Source organism: Streptopelia decaocto (assembly GCF_964273445.1).
Source record: "Streptopelia decaocto genome assembly, chromosome: 1".
In the NCBI taxonomy this organism is placed as follows: domain Eukaryota; kingdom Metazoa; phylum Chordata; class Aves; order Columbiformes; family Columbidae; genus Streptopelia; species Streptopelia decaocto.
In genome coordinates, this window is record NC_138663.1 from 44279390 (window position 1) to 44301302 (window position 21913).

Below are 21913 nucleotides of genomic sequence, written 5' to 3' on the forward strand. Positions count from 1 at the left end.
TTGTGAACCAGGCTGCATGAGATTTCTCAATCAGCAGGTCAAAAAAAAAAATCATGTTAAAATCTGGACTTTTTAAACAGAAATGTCAAATAGCAATAAACAAAAGAAATAATTTGCATAATGTGCCCCATCTGGATATGCTGAAAATTGCTTTGAAGTTGCTTTGCTTTTATTTGTTAGAGAAAGAAAACAAAAATACCTTATATCTTTCACGAGTCATGTTCTCTGTGGGCCCTGTACATCTTCTTCATGTCTTCTCTGTATTAGATTTTTCTTCTTCAGTTTACTGGGTCCTTTCTTGTCACGTGTCAGTTGTTTAAGCATACCTCATTTCAAATCAGGTCTTGAATTAAGCTTCCCAGGAGTCAGAGCTCCCAGGGTCCTCCAATGTTTTTTGCAACCTGCTGGACAGAGTACTGTCAATCTAAGATTTGAAGTAAGTCTGAATGACAATGAAAGAAGAATTTGCCATGCTTTTGACGTCTAAGAATTTCATTCTAAATTAGGAAGAAACTAAATTCCAAAATGTCAAGTTCAAGAACCAAACTGAACTCTCATTTCCTAATATGACTCCTTTGTTACAGAAGTGACCTCAAAATCTACAATTCCCATTGTTAATTATGTGGTTTCTCCTGTCTCTCTTTTATGATTTAAGATACTGATTTCACTATATCCTTTAAATATTTCCATTAATTTTGTATATCCAACATCTGCAGCAAAAGACCGAAGAGGAAACTGTCATATCCAAGATGCAGTGTGCCTGCATCACTCCTCTCTGATACTGCAGGAAACCAAGATCAAGGTCATGACATGGTGGCTTTCTGCATTTGAACAGACAAATCGGCGAATACTACTGTGGCCTTCAAATGCACTCTTTTCTTTCCTCTGCTTTGAATTCAAATTCTGTTTCATATAAACTTTGAGAAGTAAATTGGGTCAGGCAAGATATTAAGATCAAAATTCTCTCCTTTTTAAATTACTTTGTCACTCACTTCAAACTTAAAGCGTTATGTTTCTGTCACACTTCCCTTGTTTCTCAGGAAGTAGGAATGTACAGAAGGAGACAGGAATGGGAGACAAGCTTTCACCATGCACAGTGTCACTTTTGCACAGTCGGGAGATTCTGTGCAAAACACAAGGTTTCTAAATTTCTAAATCTTCTTAACAGTTTACCAGTTAAGTGTATTATCCAGTTAGCAGTAGTTACATTTCTATAGAAAGATTATATGCGTATACCAGTGTTGAAAATTGAGGCTATTGCATAATTTTTTCTGCTTCATTCTACTTCCACTTCTGCCACTTCTTCCACTATTGCAAATTAATTTAAAATTCATAAAAAGAGTATGGCACAACAGGTTGCACAGGTAGAGGCTTCATACATTTTTATCTTTAACAGCTAGCTTGAAAATCTTCACTTGTGTTACTGAGAGGCAACTGTGAAAGAGAAATTGCAGCTCTTTACTTCTTAGCAGCTTAACAAAATTCAGAAAAATAAGATGCCAGTGGTGTTTCTTAGTTTATTATGAAAACAAGATTAATGTGATTATTCTTTCTGTGCCTGTGTTGCTATTTGAATGCAGGTGGTGCGCTTCTGTGTACATCATTCTGTCAATTCCATTCCAATAACATTTGGTTTGATTGTCCAATCTCAAGCAACTTGACAGTCAGAGGCAAATCTAAAATATATTAACGGCCCAAGAGTTCCATATAAAATGTGAGCAGGTAGAGGAAACAGACTTTTTTAAGCCTCGTCTGGGGACAGAAAAATATAGTGCAGTTTCAACCATCATAAAATATCAGATAACCTACTAGGAGATATAAATTAGGAATAATATAACCAAGGTGATATGTTTCACTTGCAGTTTCATACCCAAAGATCCATTCCTCAGTCTAATTTCTTCCCCTTCTATGGAATCTTAGCTCAAATATGACATTTTTGTGCAATCAGGATATTAATAATGTTCCTTTCTCATCCTTTCTTTTGCCTTCCCTCACTTGTGAATTCTCTGATGTCTAGTAAAAATAGAACTCATGCTGCAGTCTTGGTATACTCTGGTTTAAAAGGCAAGCAGACATAAGAAAAAGATCCATTGTAAACTAAGTTTTATTAGTGTTTTTGCTCACAAAATTGCTTCATGTTGTACTAATCATTAAAAGAATGTTGATAAGAGAATGAGATAACTCTGACCCAAAGAAAATAATATCAATAGCTGCTGTTCTGAAAGTTGTTTAATGAATATTATCAGTAATTCTTGCTCATTCTTGTTTTTCAGATGAAGCAGATTGGTCACGATGGCTACAACCCCAGCTCTGTAGCTGAATGGCTGGATTCCATTGAATTGGGTGACTATACCAAATCCTTTCTAATTAATGGCTATACATCGATGGACCTTGTGAAAAAAATCTGGGAGATTGAATTAATTAATGTAAGTTGATCAATTTGTAGCAGTAGTTCCTCCTAAATACATTATAGTCCTTGCCCTTACATATCAAAGCGAAAGCACAGAAACAAATTTCACTACAGATAGTGTCATCAAGTGCTGTTAACATTTACATCTTTCATGCCTATACCTGGATTGACTGTACCCTTTGCTTCCATTTGCTTTGCTATTTTCTTTAGCATGGTATTCAATCAGCATGATTGTGTCACTGCTTCAGGATGCTGAATGACGTTTAAAAATATATTTTGGTAGTATATAGCTTTTAAAGTGCCTAACAGTACTTCTGGTAATTATAGTTACAGTTTACTTTTTCCACCTGCCCTGACTAAATTAAACACAAAATAAGGAGACCTTAAATACAGTTAATAGGTTATGCTAAAGGAACAAAATCTTTTATTTCAATATCACTTTTACATGAGTTAGTTAAATTAGATGCCACACATGGGTAACCATAAACTTCAATGTAGACTGTGCTGCAGAGTAATTTGGAATTAGATTAATTTTGTATTGATACAGTGAAGACATTGATGGTACAGCTTTGCAGATGGAATTTTCATTTAAGTTATGTTTCTGAAACTGAGTTGTTTCCTTTTATAAAAGATAGATGGTATAGCTTTAGATCTGCTGTGGCTTTTGAAATCAAGAGTTTTTCTGAAATTTAGGGCAATCCCAACACGGAGAAAAGCCCAATATCATACTTTATTGTCTCTTCACAGAGAAAAGGCACAGCCTCTTCCTTCCAATATAGGAGATACTGCATGTCTGCCTCTCATTAGTGTCTAACTCCCAGAACAGTCAAAAGCCCACCAGTAACCATAGGTATTTCATATTAACTGAAAGACAAAACCATTGCATGTTAGAATTTATTTTCTTGCTGTCATATTACAGTTAATGTTAATTAGCATGAAAATGTAGAGTAAGGACCAAACTCTGCCTTACATGTTATGTCTGTTGCTTTCAATGTATATTGTAGGTGTATAATTGAAATCAGGATGTGACTGATGCTATTATGGGTGTCTGCTGCTAAGCTATTTATAACTGTGATTCTTTTTTCTATATGTGGCCAGAATTTTAATAAGAACTGATGGCTCTTTGCTCCAGAAGCTAATATAGATTAACAACCAGCACTGAGTTGAAAAAAAAAGTGGAACTCTCTGCTCACATTGTCTTCTGTAACTTAATTTTGCATCCCAAACATTGTGCCATAATCGGTTTGGAACAAATTACCCTTTAGCTCCCCCAAGTGGATCATTAAAACTTCATTAAAGGCTTGTGGTTTGATTCCAAACTTGCTTAAACTGATGAAAAGGGTTAATACATTTCTGTAAAATTACTATCAAGCAGACCAGTATATACCCCTCTAACTTTATAGCTTAACGTCATGTTCTCATTTAAAGCCTGTACTTCTTGGGAAAACACTCCCTTTTGCAAGGGAGTTGCAAGAAGCAGCTGATAAAGTGTTGTTTAAATGTTTGTATAGATGTAGATACCTATGGAGATAAATATTTTTCCCATGTGACATATTACTGGATTATTGTGTTCAAGAGCATAGTTGCTATCTGTGATGAAATAATGTTTACTGAGAAAATTTGTAGCTTATAAAACTATTTACTGTTATTTTTCTGTTTCAATTGAGGGTAATATTTCAGAAATGGACAAGAAATTGGTTTGAAGCATTGTGCAGTCTGGTGGAACAAGATGCTTATTTCTGACCAGCAGGCCTGCTGCCTGAAATTAATTTCAAAGGTCTCACTTCACATTCAGGTGATGGCATACAAGAGCTTATTACAGAAAATTCTTGATAAAGGAATGCATAAAGGTCAAAGCCAGTGGCTCTGGAATATGACTCCTAACTTGAGTAGGTCAGAATCTAGCCACTTGAAAAATAAGAGAAAAAACAGACTTAACATCCTGAAAATAATTCAGAGTTCCCTTGTTGTAGTGGTTCTTGGTGCTTAAGTTGTAGATGGAGCAAGAAGTTTCATTTACACTTATGCCAAATACACCAAAAAAAATGTATCAAGGTCTGCAGATATGATAACTTTCTCATTTTAGCCATCAGTTTAAACAGTTACAGCCACTGAATCTGACATAAAAGCCTCTCCTGCTTTGGTGCAAGGAATGCCTTAGTTCATATTTGGTGCTTCTTTCCATTTGGAAATCATCCATGGCTTCTGGAGGGGTAGAAACAGATTTGAAGGTAGAGATAATATTCTCTTTTAAGTAAACTAGCACAACTGAAAGGACAGGGAGAGAAGATTTAATTTTTCACAAGCCCTCCTTTACATCTCAAAAAACGAAAAGTCTTTAATATCTTCTTTCTACACTCTTTGTAGTCATCAACTCAAATGCCTGTGGATGAAGTTCATGAAGATTTAGGGTTTTTTTCCAAAATCTAAACTAGTAATAAGGTCATCCTTTATGCATCTCAGTATACTGTTGTTTTACTTACCACATGCCTCAGAACTTCCATGTATGATGCTGACCATCACACAAATCTATTCAATTAACTTATTAAAGCAAACAGCTAATCTTTTGAAAGACATAAGGAAGAAAGGATATTCTGAAAGTCTCCCTGTAGCTGAATGAAGCTAGCCTCCCTAAATTCCCTTTATAAACTATAAAGGATGGTGAAAGAATCCAGAGGATGATTCAGGGTGGTTAAATTACGGTTAATTATCTGTATTGCTTGTTAGAGGAGTTTGTCTCTCCTTACTGACTTAGAGAGATGCTAAGATTAGCTTTAGTACCACTGTTGATCTGCTGGAGGGTAAAAAGGCTCTTCAGAGGGATCTGGACCGGCTCGATCGCTGGGCTGAGGCCATTTGTATGAGGTTCAACAAGGTCAAGCGCCGGGTCCTGCACTTGGGTCACAACAACCCCAGGCAATGCTACAGGCTCAGGGAAGAGTGGCTGGAAACTGCCTGGCAGAAAAGAACCTCGGGGTGTTGATTGTCAGCCAGCTGAATATGAGCCAACACTGTGTCCAGGTAGCCAAAGAGGCCAACAGCATCCTGGCACACATCAGAAATAGTGTGGCCAACAGGACCAGGGAAGTGATCGTCCCACTGCACTCAGCACTGGTGAGGCCCCAGCTTGAATCCTGTGTTCAGTTTTGGGCCACTCACTACAAGAAAGATGTGGAGGTACTCAAGCACGTCCAAAGTATGGCAATGAAGCTGGTGAGGTGTCTGGAGCACAAATCCTGTGAGGAGCTGCCGAGGAATCTGGGGTTGTTTAGCCTGGAGAAAAGGAGGCTGAAAAGAGGTTGTAGCATGGAGGGTGTTGGTCTCTTCCCCCAAATAACAAGCGATAGGACAGGAGAAAATGGCCTCAAGTTGCACCAGGGAAGGTTCAGATTGGGTATTATGAAAAATTTCTTCATGGAAAGGGTTGTCAGGCATTGGAACAGGCTGCTCAGGGAAGTGATTAAGTCACCATCCCTGAAGGTATTTAAAAGATGTGTAGATGAGGATCTTAGGGACGTGGTTTAGTGGGACTTGGAAGTGTTATGTTTATGGTTGGACATAATGATCTTAAATGTCTTTTCCAACCAAAATGACTCTATGATTTTGTGATTTTATGATTAAAGTTAACTCTTCTGAGTTACCTCCTACTCCCGTAGGACACTGGAATAGTCAGAGCTTTGAATCTTCTTATCTTCCTAAAAAAGGACAGTTCTTACTCCATTTCTAACACTGTTTTACCATCCTCGAAGTTACAATCTAGGCAAGCACATTAAAAAAAAATGCAAGGAGAATGCCAAGCATATGAGAGAGAGAGAAGATCTGAGACACCAGTGATAAAGGCCACCTTACCTCGGCTTCTCTGGTCCTCCAACTGCTTCATTGGTGTTAAGAAACAAAATTAATATACAGCTTCCTGCACTTTATTGAAAATTATTGCAGCAAAGTCTACTCTAAGTTATGTGTTAATTTCTTTCAGACTTTAAAGTATACATATACATATATATACTGTGTGTGTTTCCTCAAGCACAATCAAGCAGCAATTAAAGCCTTTCAATCAGTCACTTTAAAAGTTATTTATTTGTGTTTCTTGCAAGCTCTCACCAGCATTCTCAGTCCTTTTTCAACAACCCAGACTTGGAAATTTAGATTCTGTTTCACTAGTTCATTTGTCATTTTCAGATCAAGAATTTTCCTAGATCCATTTGCTGCGTTATTTTCTCAGGTATGTGCTTCCCGGGAAGCATAGTTCTAATTTCCTTATCCTGGGATTGTAAATTTTTGGAATGCCTTCTCCCAGCATTGGCCTTCCCAGCACTTCTGGGTTTGTCTCCCAGGTTTCTTGGCTCATTAGAGAGGTCAGATTCTGTACTCAGATTCAGATATTATTTGATGCTGTAGATATGTGAACTTTTCTGAAATATATATAATATGAAAAGTCCACTGTGTTCTGAAATCCCCTAACCCTATCTAAAGTGTGCACCTGTGCTTTAAATTATGAATGCTCTTCTACATGACTAATCATATTATTCTTGTCTGTTATTCTGGATTACTTACATAACCCTCCCCCTCGGGGAGTCACTCTCTTCAGGGAACTTTTACTGAAGAAATTCTTCAGGCAAGGTATAAACAGCTTAAAAGCACAAAGCAAGATATTTATCATCTAACACACACAATACACTGTAAGACTAATGAACTAGGCATTAAATCAACCCCCACCAAATGAGTCACTAAGTCTACCGGGCAAGTAGTCATCACTCGGGTAGGGGAGGGCTGGCCTCTGTTGCTCCCTGGAACAGGCTGATCCATGATGTTGCTGAGCTGATGTCTTCTGATCTCCCCTTTTTTTCCTGGGGATTTTATACCTTTTAATGCGAATGTTGTTATCCTTGAATCCTTGAGGTGCCAGTTTCCTCTGTCTCAACAATCTTACGTCTGCAACTTTGCCTTTCTTATCTCGTATGCCCCCAGCCTGTGAGCTCCCTCACAGCTCCTTCTCACGCCCCAGCAATTTTCTCAGAAGAAAACTGAGAATGGTACCACAGCTGCGCTGTACTGAAAGTAGGCCTTGAATCACAGATAGCTGAACTCCTGGGAGGAGGGTTACATGCAAGTGGCCTGGTTTATAATTTCTTCTCAATTAGTTCATCCTGCACTGTGAGCTGCTTCTATTTGTGTACATCCATCTTTCACGTGGGTGATCCAGTCTTCGTCTCCTGTAACGTTAATGTTTACCAATGGCTTCTTAAACTCAATTACTGTCAAGATTTTGAACTTTTGGGGAAGTGTTCTTGATGCTGTCTCTCACAATTTGCATTTCTGGTTTATATTAGGCTATAATGATTGCTGTTCAGGATCAAAGATACTAGAGAGAGAAAATAACTGCCAATGGACTGCTTTCCATTAGTTTATAAATAAATACTTTGGACCCTCCACAACATCAAGTTCCACAATTTAATTTAATTACATACTGTGTGAAAAGGTGATTCTTTAATTATATTAAAGGCTGCTGCATGATCATTTCACCGCAGCCTGATAGGTTTTGTACTATAGTAATGAACAAGCATGAAAATGACCATACTGAAACAGATTAGAGGGTTTACCTAACCCACTGTAGTGCCTATAAAAATGGCCTTGAACAGATGACCAGGGAAGGCTACGCGGATTGGACAAGCATATTATGAACTATCTGCATAGCATTCTTCTAGTCATTAATAATTTGGACTTCTGGAATTGGGGAAGTTCTTCCCAACTGATCCTTGTCTTTCTTACCTTGAATGACTTATTATCATCATCAAGTTTTGTGATCTTACTGCTAGTCCTATTTCCTGCAGAAGTTATAAATACATTGAACAGCAGAAGTCTAGTCACAGATCTCTCCAGAAATTCAATAAGAACCTCCTTCCTCTATGAAAACTTCATTCTCCTCTACAGTTTCCTGGTTTAACCTCTTCTTATGTCTTAATTTTTTTTCTAAAAAGCCCTTTAAAAGTGGCTTCATAAAAGGACTTTAGAAATCCAGACAAACAAACAGATCAAGCAGATCATAAACGACATCAGCCTACTTTTTGACTGTTTCAAAGAACTCCAGAAGGGTTTTGAGGTATGAGATGCCTTTACATGTAGTCACTTCAACTCCTCCTTGTTGTAGTTATCTGTGTGTCCACTACTAGTATGAATTATTGAAAAATTTACCTGCGACATGCTTAGAGGCTGCTATTTCCATGAATCTCCCATGTATTAAAAAATTGTCATCAATTTTGTTACACTCCAATCCTCAGAAAAAAAAAAAAAAAAAAGGTTTTGAGGGAAAAGTTACACATCATTGCTAGCAATTCAGCCAGTTCATCCTTGAATTCCTTTTCTATTTATCTTTTCTGTGCTATGGTTCATTTTGCACACTTCTATCATTTATCCTTTCCATCATCTCATTTTCAAACTGAAGAGTCTTAGTCCATTTAGCCATTTCATACTTCCAGAAACCCTCACTCTGTGTGTTTAGTCCTCTGTACAGCTCCAATATACAGAGTGCCAGCTATACTTGTCCAATTTTGAAGTCAGAACTGCTTTATACATACTAAGCTTGAGCCTGTAGCTCTACGTAATAACAACCATTGTATTGAACTTAGTTCTCAGAGCTCTCATGAGGCCTTAGCCAACTAATGCACCTACAATCTCAGTACAACTTATAGTCTCTGCTTAAAACACTTAAAAATGGACCACATAGTGCATTTAGATTCCTTGACCAGGTTAGTATCTCACTTAGCAGCCTTCCCATCTACTTCAGCAAAGCAGATAGCAGCTCCACAGCTTGACTGGGTAATACACACCAAATGGATGGATTTTATACAGTCCTCACTTGACAGCTTAATTTCCCATGCTCTATAGCATGAAAATAAAAGTTTTTCTTAGGAGGGCTGTCCTTCAGATTCTCCTTGAAAAATTACTCTGTGACTCTCCTTCTCTTGTTATTACTTAATTTCCCAAGTGTGCCACTCTGCAGAGGCAGTTTTTGAAGAGGAATGAAACATTACATCTCAATAGCGTATTCTCAGACATTGCAGCTGCAGATCTACAATTTCTGTTCCTTTTCCTCTCTACCTCAGAGCCCTGTGCTGGATTTCAGATCACTGAAAAGAATTAAGAGTGCTTGGAGCCACAGTCTTTTCTGATCTCCCAGAGACACTGCTGACTGAAAAAGACGCCCATAGCTCTTCGCGTAGTTGCTTTCTAAATGGCTCCAACAATTTTGATAATCAGAAGAGCTTTCAGGACTGAAAGTCTGAATTAGCAATTAGCTGTGGGATCCCAACTTTTATACTTGTTGAGTTTAGAAAATTCTTTGTTTACTCTTTCCAAATATTCAGGAGCATGTTACTAGTGTATTTGATTAAGAAAGTACTTGAAGTTAATTTACGTGAACCATTACTTTTAAAACAGCTACATATATAAACATGTACATGCACATAGGTGTATATGTATGTATTTGCTTTCAGTTATATACATTTATATATACAGAATTCTCCAGCAAGCTAAATGATGGACTATCTCACTTCAAAAACAAATGCCACCTCTCTAGAGACAACCATGTTGAGGTACTGGTGCAAAACCATAAGTGTTGTGTTTCAGAGTTTATCTGTAGCATAAAATGTTTTATAATCATTCTGACACCCTGCAAAAAACAAACGTGCATGTTGTACTGAGGAACAGATATTTCTAGGCTTTAGAAGTTTTATGGAAATCTTTACAGTTTTCTGCCAGCCAGGCTGAACTTTAGATCTTCTCGCTCATGAGTAAAATAGTAGTCTATATATAAAGATGCATTAAGACATTTAAGAAAATCTTTTCTACTACATTTGTCATGTTTTTTATGTTAAATAACTGCAGTTTTGCAATGGTTTATGCACAATCTTGATTGGTCTGAGGAAATATGAAGAAAACTTTCAATATCCATTCAAATTCTCTGCCTCATCTATTTGCAAAACTATCCTAATTAACATAAATAATAGGGCCAAGTATTAAGAAGGTTTTTGATAACAGGATAATTGCTTTCAAATCAAATACTGCAAAGATGAGTCTGGAACTGAATAGCTTTCACCATTATGTATTATTTCCTCATGAAGTAAAATATGTATATGGATTTGCTTAGTTTCTCCTACATTAGTAGAACAATGCTGCAAATGACACTACATTAATATGTGCTAGCTGCTACAGTTGTAAATACAAAAAATAACTCTATAAATTACTCTGTTTCCCTTTGAAATGGGGTCAGTAGGTTCACTGCATGTGCAAAAAAGTTGTGAGATATAATACCTATAGCAAATCTTTTTCCTTATTCAGTAGGTCTGTAGATTTTGTTCGTCCAGGGCACCCTCAGAGGTTTTAAAAGGGTTTTAATAATGCATATCTCTGTTTCTTTTGCACAAATGAAATACTTACCAATTGCAATCATATAGTAAATTTGCTCCATTGGATCTTGCATTTGAAAATGGTTGTTTCTGCCGTCAGATTCTTTCTTTGAATACTGGTAGCATCTCCATCAGTCACTCGGTACCTAAATGATTGTGGCTGTTACTGATGATTTAGAAACTGTTGTTAGGTTGAGTATGGCAGTGTATGTTTCTAGAAATCTCACTGGAAGCTCTTTAGCCTCAACAAATCCATTTCCAGTATTGTAACTTCATAACATGTTTAAGTCTCAGGTACAGTTTCTGCATGTAATATTTTGCATAGATAGTGATCTTGTAGCCTATGAGTGATTTGATGTGAAAACTTCCATCTGTTCCTCATGGTAATGCAAAATATTTTTTAAATACATAATCCTCTTTCCTCTATACTGTTACTTGCAAAATATCAGGAGATGACATAAATCATGGCAATTTCTGCACACCATTTACTGTTTACCTCTTCCTACTCCCACCTTGGATCGTGGCAGCGCTCAGACTCAAAAGTGGGAGGAAAAACACTCCTTTTAGTTCAAATACAGTGCTTTGTTCGGTTTACGATACAACATGGTAAAGAAAGAAAGAGAAAGCATTTGCACCCTAGACGTTTTCACAGCATTTATTTTTCAGTAGTATAATGATTCTATTGTAATCCATCTGGTGTCATTTTGCACTAGAGATTATTTAAATAGATGATATTATGTAAGTACTTTGAAATACTTTCCCTAATTCTATGTTTTTATTTCCTTATATTATGGCAATAATAAAAAAAAAATATATTGTTTTCTGATTAAAAAGTGATAGCAAAGTAACCATGTTTAATCAGTAAATCTAGCCATTGAATTTTGCAGATTTCTTTTAATGTTTCCCTTTTCCTGCACTTATCTTTAAATGTAAAGATTTTAGTCATATAAAAAACTATATAAGTTTTTAACAATCACTTTTACATCTTTGCTCTTTTTTTAGAATTCTTAAAACCAGAGCTTTTTTCCCTCTCTCCTTTTATCTTTTTTCTTTCCCTCTGCCCCACGCTCTTTTCAAAACAAATTATAATCAGGTAGTGATTGGCAGCAATTTTTAGCACTAATAATCAAAGCTGAGCAATTTTAGCACTTATTGTGTTCCACTTGCAGGATCATTTTCTTGTCCTGTAACACACTAGGTAGCACAAATGATTGATTTATAATGCAAGATCATTTTTTTATTAAAGCAACCTACTCTGCCTAGTGCCAAACAGGGCACCATCTCTGAAGTATTGTAACAAAATCTCTCTCCATTCAGGCAGCAAATAAATTACCTTATCTTCTGATTTTCTGTCTAAAATCTTGGTGTTCTATAAGAAGGTTCATATTTCAAGTCTCAGAATGTGACCTCCTCTCCAAGGAGTACAGCAGAACCAGCCCAACCCAAGTTTTCTTATTCTCTTTAACAATGCTAGAAAATAACCCCTCTTCCCAGCCCACAAGTTCTCTACAAAAACAGATAAAATAAAGAGTAACTAAATATTATGTTGTCCTAGGCAACAACTTGTTCTGCCTTCGGTAGCTGAGAAGAGCCCTGGATAAAGAGTTTTATAGTTTACCAGCTTAACCGTTTCAGTGTTGGTGAGCCTGCAAGAAAATTGGATTTCTATTTTTAAAAATGTCCTTTTTCAGATCCTTTAATCTGATATTAACTTAGAAATTTTAGACACATCCTATTTTGAATATGGTCTCCTAAACAGGCAGTCTTAGGACAGCATCCTTCACTACAATAATGATTGTAGATTCTAGTAGAGGTGGTTCCTCTAAAATAATTTCATTATGAGTATTTCAGTTTTCTTTTCTAGGCAATATTTGTGCTGGTTTTCCTGGAATAAATTGATTGTTTTGGATGCCTGCATTTCTTGTCCCCAAACCCTACCTCTTATAGTTCTAGCTTACAGCATTTTAAAACAGATTGTGTTGACTGAAGGTCAATGTAAAATACTTGACGTTCATGGTAGATAAAAGCAAATGAACACAGTGATGTTAATGTTGTAAAGCAATACTTCTGCCTTCGCTTTGAAGAAAATTTGTAGTGATAAAAGTCATAAAGAAGTATCCCCTGTTTGCAAAGAAATAAAGCTGCAGAATTTGTTGCATAATGTTTTCAAGAACTGCAGTACTGTTTTGATGCTTTTAAAAGAATACTGTGTTTTTCACATAACTCTCCTGCTGAGCAGTGTGCAAAGGAGAAATCATGCCTCTTTAAAATGTTTTCTTTTTTTTTTTTCCTGCTTCTTTGTTGCCTTATAGGATATTGTGAGGAGTTCGTATTTCCAATAAAAATTCCCAAGATCTTGACTAGCATCATTTCTGTTCATGACTGGTTTCAATAGTGAAGGAGGACTGAATGGCAGTCATTTTAGCTATAAGGATGTTGAAGATCAGAAACATTTTAGAGACATTTTCCTTGTACAGAAGATTTTGTTAGCATTCTCAGGTGGAAGAGCAAATGCAGTGCTGTACCATATAGACCTATCAAGAGTGATTAATGTGCCAGAAATAGGACAGTAGCATTATCCTGGGTCTTCTGCCTGATTCTCCCTTCTCACATTGTTGAGAGTTAGCGTGGATATCCCTGCAGTGCACTGCATTTGTATCATACAGACATAGTCCCAGATTTAAAAAATACTGAGATTATTAACAGAAGTAAGGTCAGAATTTTTCAACACAATAGAGATGAGGGGAAGCGAAGTATTCACTTAGCTATAAAAAAGTTCTATTGCGGCCTACAGCCAACAGGGCTTGGAGTCCTTAGAAGACATCTCCAAGGATTTTGTCCTTCATTGTTTTTAACTTTCAAAGGAATAAGATATCAGTAACTTTCCATAAAGGGCAATTGAAAATTCTGATAGCCAGTGGTGCTGAGAAACCTTTCATATTCAGTCTGTATCATTTCAAAATTACATACCATTATCTCCAGTTATCAGTTTTCTACAGATGTGAATAACACATTGGCAGCCCCAATCTTCACACCCTTGAAATAGTTATTGGTTGGTATTTGCAATCCCTTTCATAATCATTGAGTCATTGCAAGGTTATGTACATTTAACTCCCAGCTTTTCTTCCTACCTCTGTTTGTACTTTTTCTTATTTATTGCTTATTTTTTAAGAATGTTTTTCCTATCATGGAGAGATCTTAAAAATGCAGTATTCATCATCCAAAAGTAGTATGTTGTACAGATTTGAATTCAATGCAGTAATTTGAAAAAGAATTTGAGAAAATGCAGTTAAACGTGTTTCTGTGTGCAATGATATTCAAAATGGTATTCAGATAATGAATTACAATATAGGTCTTGCAAATCTCTTTTGCTGTTCATAGAAAATGAGAGATCTTTCTAGTTTTATGAGGTTCAAAACAGAGAGTCAGTTTCAAAACCTCTTGCAACGTTTTATCTGTGTTTTTTCGTTTGTTAATTAAGCACCTGATTCAGATGCAGTAATGACAGAAGCTACCGGAAAAAATATAGTTAGACCTTACTTATACTTTTGTTCAGGTATTGAAAGCTGGATTAGAATCTGTCTGAGCCTGTCAGGTTACATGAAACACACTCATCAGGAAAGGACATATATCAGTTTAACAAATATTTTTTATCGTTCTGGAGGAGTCAGCTCAAGCTGCTGGCCATCCTGATTTTCTCAGGATGTAGACTCCATGCTGCCACTTAAAGTAACAAATTCAATAATAATAATATTGGGTAGCTGCAGATGAGCTGCTAATGACTGTTTGGCAGTCTCTATCATCAAAAGGTTTTCTCATCATCCCCTCTTCCACATATGTGATCTCCTTGAAGATGGAAAACAGTCATAATGTCTTCCTTACCCCTCCAGTAAACCACAAAGAAATACATGTGCGCTCACGTGCACTCATAAAGCAAAAGAACAAGAATTATGCAAAGATAAGTATTTTAAATGTTTCTGTTCCCACAGGCAACACAGTTCTGCTGTGTTTTCAGTGAATGCAACCAAATATAAGGTAGTTTGTGCTTCCTGTCTTATGAGTTGAATTTATGTAAGATTTATATAAGCAACAGATAAGCATCAAAGCCATAGGTGTGGAGGACGGATGACAAAACACTGAGCTAGTTCATAAATTTACATTATTAAAGAGGAGTGATATATCTATGCTGCTTCTTTTGTTGAAGCTAAACAACAATTTGCAAGCAGAAATAATTCTTCTTACCTGCTTTTAATAGCAAAATCTACAGTAACACCAGTACATGGCATCAACCAAAAATGTTCATTATCTGCTCTGATCGGTACCCATTTTTTTTTGGTTAATTTGTGGCTCCCTGCAAAGCAGAAGCATAACATATGACTTAATGTGAGAAAAAAAAATGACAGAAGTTTAATATGCCTGTAAGCATATGGAGTGGTTGGCTTTGGAAATTCACTGGAACTAAAGCGTGGGAAAGAGGAAACTGAAAAGTGAGGAGAGTTAGTAGTAAATGAGGGAGTTATATGCAAGGATGAGATGTCAAGAGTGGGAAACAGCTGCCATTAAATGCTAGTGGGCTTAGTAAAAAAGACTAGAAATACATAATGAAGTAACAGAGCATATATAAGTAACATATAAACCAGAAAAAGATTACATTAAAGTCCTTACTTTATGTCTGTCTAAAATGTAAACAAATTGCTACACAGCTATATAGAGAATTTCAAATATTCAAAATTATCTTCCACTTTGGTTTTCTCTGTTTTCCTTTAGTCTTCAAATTAGCTTGCTGGCTCTTTGTGGAAGGAAACCATCTTCAAGGATTGCTAGAGTGCTCCTAGAAAACTCTAATATATTATCTAAAATTATAGTTTCTTTCAGTATTTTTACTATTGTTATTAATAAATAATTACAGGATATCAAAATGATTATTTACAAAAAGTGTGGAAAATGAACACATATATTATAGAGGAAATAAAACCATGGATAGTGTTTCAGGTAAGAAGATTTGTGTCTAGAATACCTTGATGTGAGAAAGAGTTTAAAAAGATTCTTTGAAGATGTTTTATTTAAGATAAGGTTCTGGGCAACCTGGGGATTTTGGTATAATGTACTTCAGCTTTTCACCATAAGATTTCAAATGGTCTCTGGAATTCAGATAAGGAAGACAAGCAAACTGGCTGCTATCTTCTCTGCATTTCCCCAGGGATTTAACACAGATTATTCCAATGTGTCAAGGATAAAACTCGCTCCCTGTTTTGCAGGAGGTGCTGTTAAGCAAAATGGCTGAGATTTTGTGTTTTATTGCTGACAATTTGTTATATTTCCATAAACAATGGCATTTTAGCATTCTATTTGTTTTATTTCTCATAAGTATTTTTTCTGTGTAAGTATGCAATGAGCTGCTGTACTTTGCTTCTGAGAATCAAAGAAGATACTGCTTATAATTCAAGACAGACCCATTAATAGGGCAGTGAAGAATTTTCTTTGGTCCTGAAACTCACTTATTTGATTTGACTGTGCATGTAGCAATTATCAAGACAGTAAATGTACTCAGAGGGTCTGAAATATAAATCTTCTGATGGGAAAATGTCAAGGTAAGTTTAAATTAATAAGATAGCCAGAAATGTGAAATCTGGTACTCAGATTCAGTCTTTGTCATGTCCTGACATGTTGAAGGTGGCAAAATTATTTTTTAAAAATAATAATAATGAAAAAACCAAACAAACCAATACATTCTTCACTTATCTGTTAAAGTGGTAGTAGGATGATGTGGTAAAGGTGATATCTCTGTATAACAAATCATTTTACTGAATTGTAAAAGAGGTGAGTATTATCAATAATATCCATGGCCAATTTTACATGCAACTAGTAAAATAATAATAATAATTTGACGTGCTTTATTCGTTTCAGAAGCTAGCTGACCCTTGGCTTTGACAAATACCATATGGAATCAATTATTTTTGTTGTTTGTTTTGTTTTCTCCTTCATCCTTTTTATCTGAAGGGCAGTTCCATGAAAATATTCTGGAGCTCTGTTTGCTCTCACTGTGAGTTTCCCCATGAGTTCCTACTCCTGTTTAGCTGACGTGCTACAAGTAAGTTGTGATGGTGCATAAAGAACAAACACTGGTCAGTACAATGTAAGTTCTAGGACATATCTGGAGGTTTTCTATCTTCAGTGTTTTCACCAAAGAAGTCTTGCAAGCAGCTGAAAACTTGGCTTGGCAGTACATACGTCCTTGTGTGTGTGTGCATGTGAGTGTGCAAAGTTCAGGTCTTCTGTATCTCCTTATGAAATGTATTGATATTTTAGTAACCCAGCATGTTTATTCAGTGCATTGTTTGCCATAAGCCTGTTGAGAACTTTTAAATGTATGACCTGAGGTGACTGTTGCAGAAAGGTACCTTGAGTTGTATAGGTGATAAGTAGCATAAAAACATAGTCATATATTTAAAAAAAAAAAAAAAAAAAAGCATTACACAGTCATCAAATAGGGTAATGTAATTACCCTAATAGGGTACTGTAATTACCAGTCTGCTTTTTGTGTTATGTTTAACTTGCCAATGTCCTCCCTCCTCTGGCTTGTATTTTTTAAGAATTTTTCTTTGCCAGCCTTCTTATGGTGTTACAGCAAGAGCAATAAAAACAAGGCCAACGACATTCTCACCATGTTTTGACCCAGCCAGTCTCTCCTCACGGATAAACAGAAGGACCCTCAGTTACATTGTTCAGCATATTAGAGTGCACCATCTAACCAGCTATTCCCAAAAGACTTCAAGTTTCCAAAAAGGGTTTTAAGGCACATCGTTACAAAGTTATGCCAAAAAAAAAGGGTAATGTTGGGCACAATTCATAACTGTGTCCTCATCTGCACGTTATATTAATTAGTCTTTTTCATATTCCAGTCATTAAGTGGGTGGAAGTGTAGCAAGACATTGCATTTTTGGAAAAGCCTATGCTCTTCACATACATGTGTTAATTTTTGAGTTCCTTGCGATGATCAGTGCTGCAGTACTCAATCATGAATATAATGGAAACTTTCCAGATTATTTTATTTCTGCTAAAGCAAAGGAACAAATTGGCTTAAGAAACTATTTTTCATAGTTGTATCACAGTTTTAAACAGAAAATTCAACTTTCTTTTAAAAATTTATTTATTCATAATTCAAAACTTTTAAAATGTACAAAATTTTAAAATTACCTTTAAAATATAACTTATACAAAAGTATCATATTGAAAATACATTTCATGTAGCTAGGTAATCACCTGAAATTTCAGACAATTGGGAAGAATTCATTAGTGTTTTCTTTGACCTGTTTTGAACATGCCAGATCATATCCTACTTTAGCAAAAGAGAGACCTAAGAAGGGATAAAATTTCAGTTGCTGCTTGTATCAGTGAAGTTAATATTTACAACTCAGGCATAGTCATAGAAGATACATGTCTAGATTCTTGCTATAATCACTGAAGATACACAGTGATTTCTTTAACATGATTCATCCTGTCCTAAAGGAAATGCTTAAATTCCATCAGATGAGTCACGCCTTAAAGGTGCCTGTTTCTCTCTGCTAACCTAAAGGGAACCTTATGTGAGTATTGAGGTCTCTATTGTGGATATTTTACATTCTCTAAGATCATTATCACTCTAAATCGAAATGTGGCTTTGTACACAATAAAATACAATAGAAATTATTGACTAAAAATGTGAGATCCGGGAAAAATACAAAGCTATTCTACGAAGAAAAAGAAAAATGTAGTCCCAGTATTGAAACTTTTGAGATGAAACCTGTTGCCCCTGGAAACCCATTTCTCAGTTGTGGAAATATACTGGAAAGTCTTGGTATGTTCTAAGAAACTTCATGTAGCACATCATCACATACCAACACGTTTTGTCATTAACAAAGACTGCATGTACCAGACTGCATACTCCTTAGGAACATCATCTATCGTACATATGGGGTTTTTTTCAGTCCTGCAACTATATGCCTCATTTATTTCTAAAGCATTTGTAGCAAAAAACAGAGCAATTTTTACCATATCTTTTTGAACCCACAGTCTTAGTTATGTATTGGAAGCGTAGCCAAAGTAAATAGTCTCATTTTTATGACATGACATTTTCATTAAAAAGTCTAGAAAAATCTCCTGTAAAAGAGATTATCAGATTCTGTCTTTCAATTCCTGTGTTCTATCCAGGACCTGTGTTTCTTATTCAGGCAAGATAAGTCCCATTCAAATAACACAGACCCTGATTTTTTAAGGGCTGTGCTCTTTACAGCTGTCCCTACAGATTTGAACCTATGTGCACTTCCTAAGGATAAGTTTCACGTGATCTTTTTTAAACTTCATTGCAAGATAATAAAAATTCCTGCTTGGCAGTTAAACAAAGCACTTACCAAAAGTATAGCTCTGTACATCTCCCAGGTTCAACTATATCTGCTTTATATTTGAAACCTAAAAAACTTTTACTGACATTTTTCTAGTGGTCTCTTAGAAAATGTGTACATATATGATAAAGAAGGAATGAAATTTGGTTATGCTTTCCTGCTCACTGAAAACAGGGGAGCCATACATTCAGAATCAGCAACTCCTGACCATATTCCTGAGATTAGTTTAGACTACAAAAAAGTTAAACTTTATTGTTACAGTTATAAAAGGTGTGTTATCAAAACATATTTTAAATTGTCCTTGATACTTCTGTGCATCATTTTCACACAGTTTTGCACACAACACCAGAAAGATACTAAGATGTGCTTCTGGCAACTGAGAGAAGAAACAAAAAGCTCACCAGATAGTTGACAAAGGCAATTTAGAAGGTATCAGTAAAAGAATTTAATACTGTTACCAGCACTGTGATGGAGTACAAAAGGGACATAACAGAACTTTATAGTTTTGAAGAGTAAAACCAGAAAGGTGTCAGAGTAATGTATTCAATTTTTTTTTTTTTTTAAAAAGTCACAATTAAAGGAAAAAATTGTTTATGACATATGAAAAATTAGAAAACTGTCTCTCAGAATGAGCATTGTTAACATCATCCTTTGATACATTTAAAGGTGAAAAAAAGTTAATAAAATAATAGTCCTGCATGACAGAAAGTCAGGTCAGAAACTTAGTAGGAGTCTCTCCAGCCCTAACTTCCATGATTCAGTGTAATACTTTCGCATAAAGCAGCACACATTGCTATACTGCTTACAAGATGGCATTTTAAAGTCATTGTTATAAATGAAAATTCCACTAGGTGGTTCTGGTGCTCTTCTAAAAAGAATCAAGAAGGTTAGTGCACGGCAATTCTGTGTTCTCTTTTTGCTGTATTGGTTACCTAACTATTCTGTCAGAATCCAAATATATATCTGTATTTTGAATAGTTGTATTAATAATATATGTCTTGATTAAGGATAAAATACCCTTGGTCAAATAAGACAACGACATGGGACTTTTATAGTGTGAAATTCTATTGTTAGTTAGTATTTATCACTTAACCTGCTAGAGCTCTGTTTTACTTTAGCCTTGGAAATTGCCTTCTGGAACTTGTAAACTCGAACTGTCATCACACTGGGCTTGTAATTAGTTTTATGTTGTGAAGCACAATCATTCTAGTAGAATTTAAAATTAGTAAGTTATTTGCATGTAAAATGTTGCTATCATCTAAGGTGGAATGTGACAACAGAACATGAACAACTGTCATTCATGGGAATTTTCTTTTTGTATGGGCCATTGCTTAAGATAGGATACTGATTCAAAGATATCACTGCTTGAGAATGATGTTATGGCCCAGTTCAGACACCCTTGCATTTTTATTAAAATCCGCTTATACTTATCACCTTTTCCCTTTGCACTCCCTCTGTTTCACAAATGCCAACTACTTTTTCTCTCGGATGTCCTGAGATCTGCAACTTGAGATATGCAGCTTGCATATTCTCAGCTTGAATTCATTTTTAAAGGCTGCTGTTGCTATTTTAGGCTTGAAGAAAGGTCTTTGTGCTCAGATGCCTCTATCTCCCAAATGTGTCAATCTGGTCTAGCGAAAGGTTTTATTCATTACTACAAATCTTGCCTTGTTGAGTACGTTTAGAGTATGTTACTTGTTCTACAAAAGGGCTTAAAAAAAAAAAAAGTATTACTTTTTTTTCTGTCTTTTTTGCCATTGCTGGTGTTACATGGTTATTTTGCTACCATGATACATGTTATTAATGCTAGGTAACTGCTCCAAATATTTCCACAAACAAACTAAAGAACCCAGTTTGCTTCAGCTGTGTTTGCATTGCATTTTCCTAATATGCTAATGAATGAGCTTCATAGGAGTGTTCATGGAAGAAATTTACAGATTATGGAGAATATTACAGAGACTGCTACAAAACAGATATGATAAATTCCAAGTCTGTGCATCAGAAAACCGACTCTGATAATTAATGTTTTTTAAACTACTTCAGTATTTGTACTCATGCCTTTTCTTTTTTTCTGCTGGGAGTGTAGGCTAGTATGTAGCAAGTATAAGCCTCTTGGCAATAGCCCTGCTAATCCATTAGAAATCATCCACAGACCCACAGAGCTCCACAATACAGCACAGACTCCTGGCAGGCCAGAAATAAGAGCTCATATCATGTACTAGCAACAGTTATAATTCACCTGCCATTAGTTTTCCAATTTAAGTATTGACTGCTCACAAATAAGTCTTTTTAAAAGGCCCTGGGTCACATTTCACAAGAAGTAGGAAGCAAACAGCAAGCGCTTTATAAGTTCTTCCATTTTTGCTGCTGTTTTTAGTTCTTGAACCTGTCTTTTGGAATAGATAGTCCATTTTCCAAACAGTTTGTATAACTCAATCACTGCTAATTTGTGCTTGGATCACACTTTTCTGAACTCATTTTTTGGGCTGTTTTGTACCTAGGGTTTAATAGCACTCGGTGATTAAAGTGATCATCTCCAGAACTTGTGGATACTTTCTACAGGTGATGTTATTTCTTTAATCCACTGTTAAGAAAGCTTGTAAAATCAGGCTCTGTGTTTGCTATTAAAGTTGTAGAACATTGATTTATCAGCTATATTCATCTGATGCCATGCTGTACAGCCTATGCAGGGAATTTGTTCTGGATTGATACTGCACT

At 35.8% G+C, this 21913-nt stretch overlaps 1 protein-coding gene across 16 annotated transcripts in view; it reads left to right on the forward strand.

Moving 5' to 3' along the window:
• ANKS1B (ankyrin repeat and sterile alpha motif domain containing 1B) overlaps positions 1 to 21913 on the forward strand; it is a gene marked incomplete at both ends in the record, with an annotated part of 433162 nt that overhangs the window by 272484 nt on the left and 138765 nt on the right. For all 16 annotated transcript variants that reach the window (XM_082076086.1, XM_082076094.1, XM_082076095.1 and 13 more), the window contains one exon: positions 2274 to 2426. In XM_082076086.1, the coding sequence (XP_081932212.1) occupies positions 2274 to 2426 (153 nt within the window). The remainder of the gene's footprint in view (positions 1 to 2273; positions 2427 to 21913) is intronic.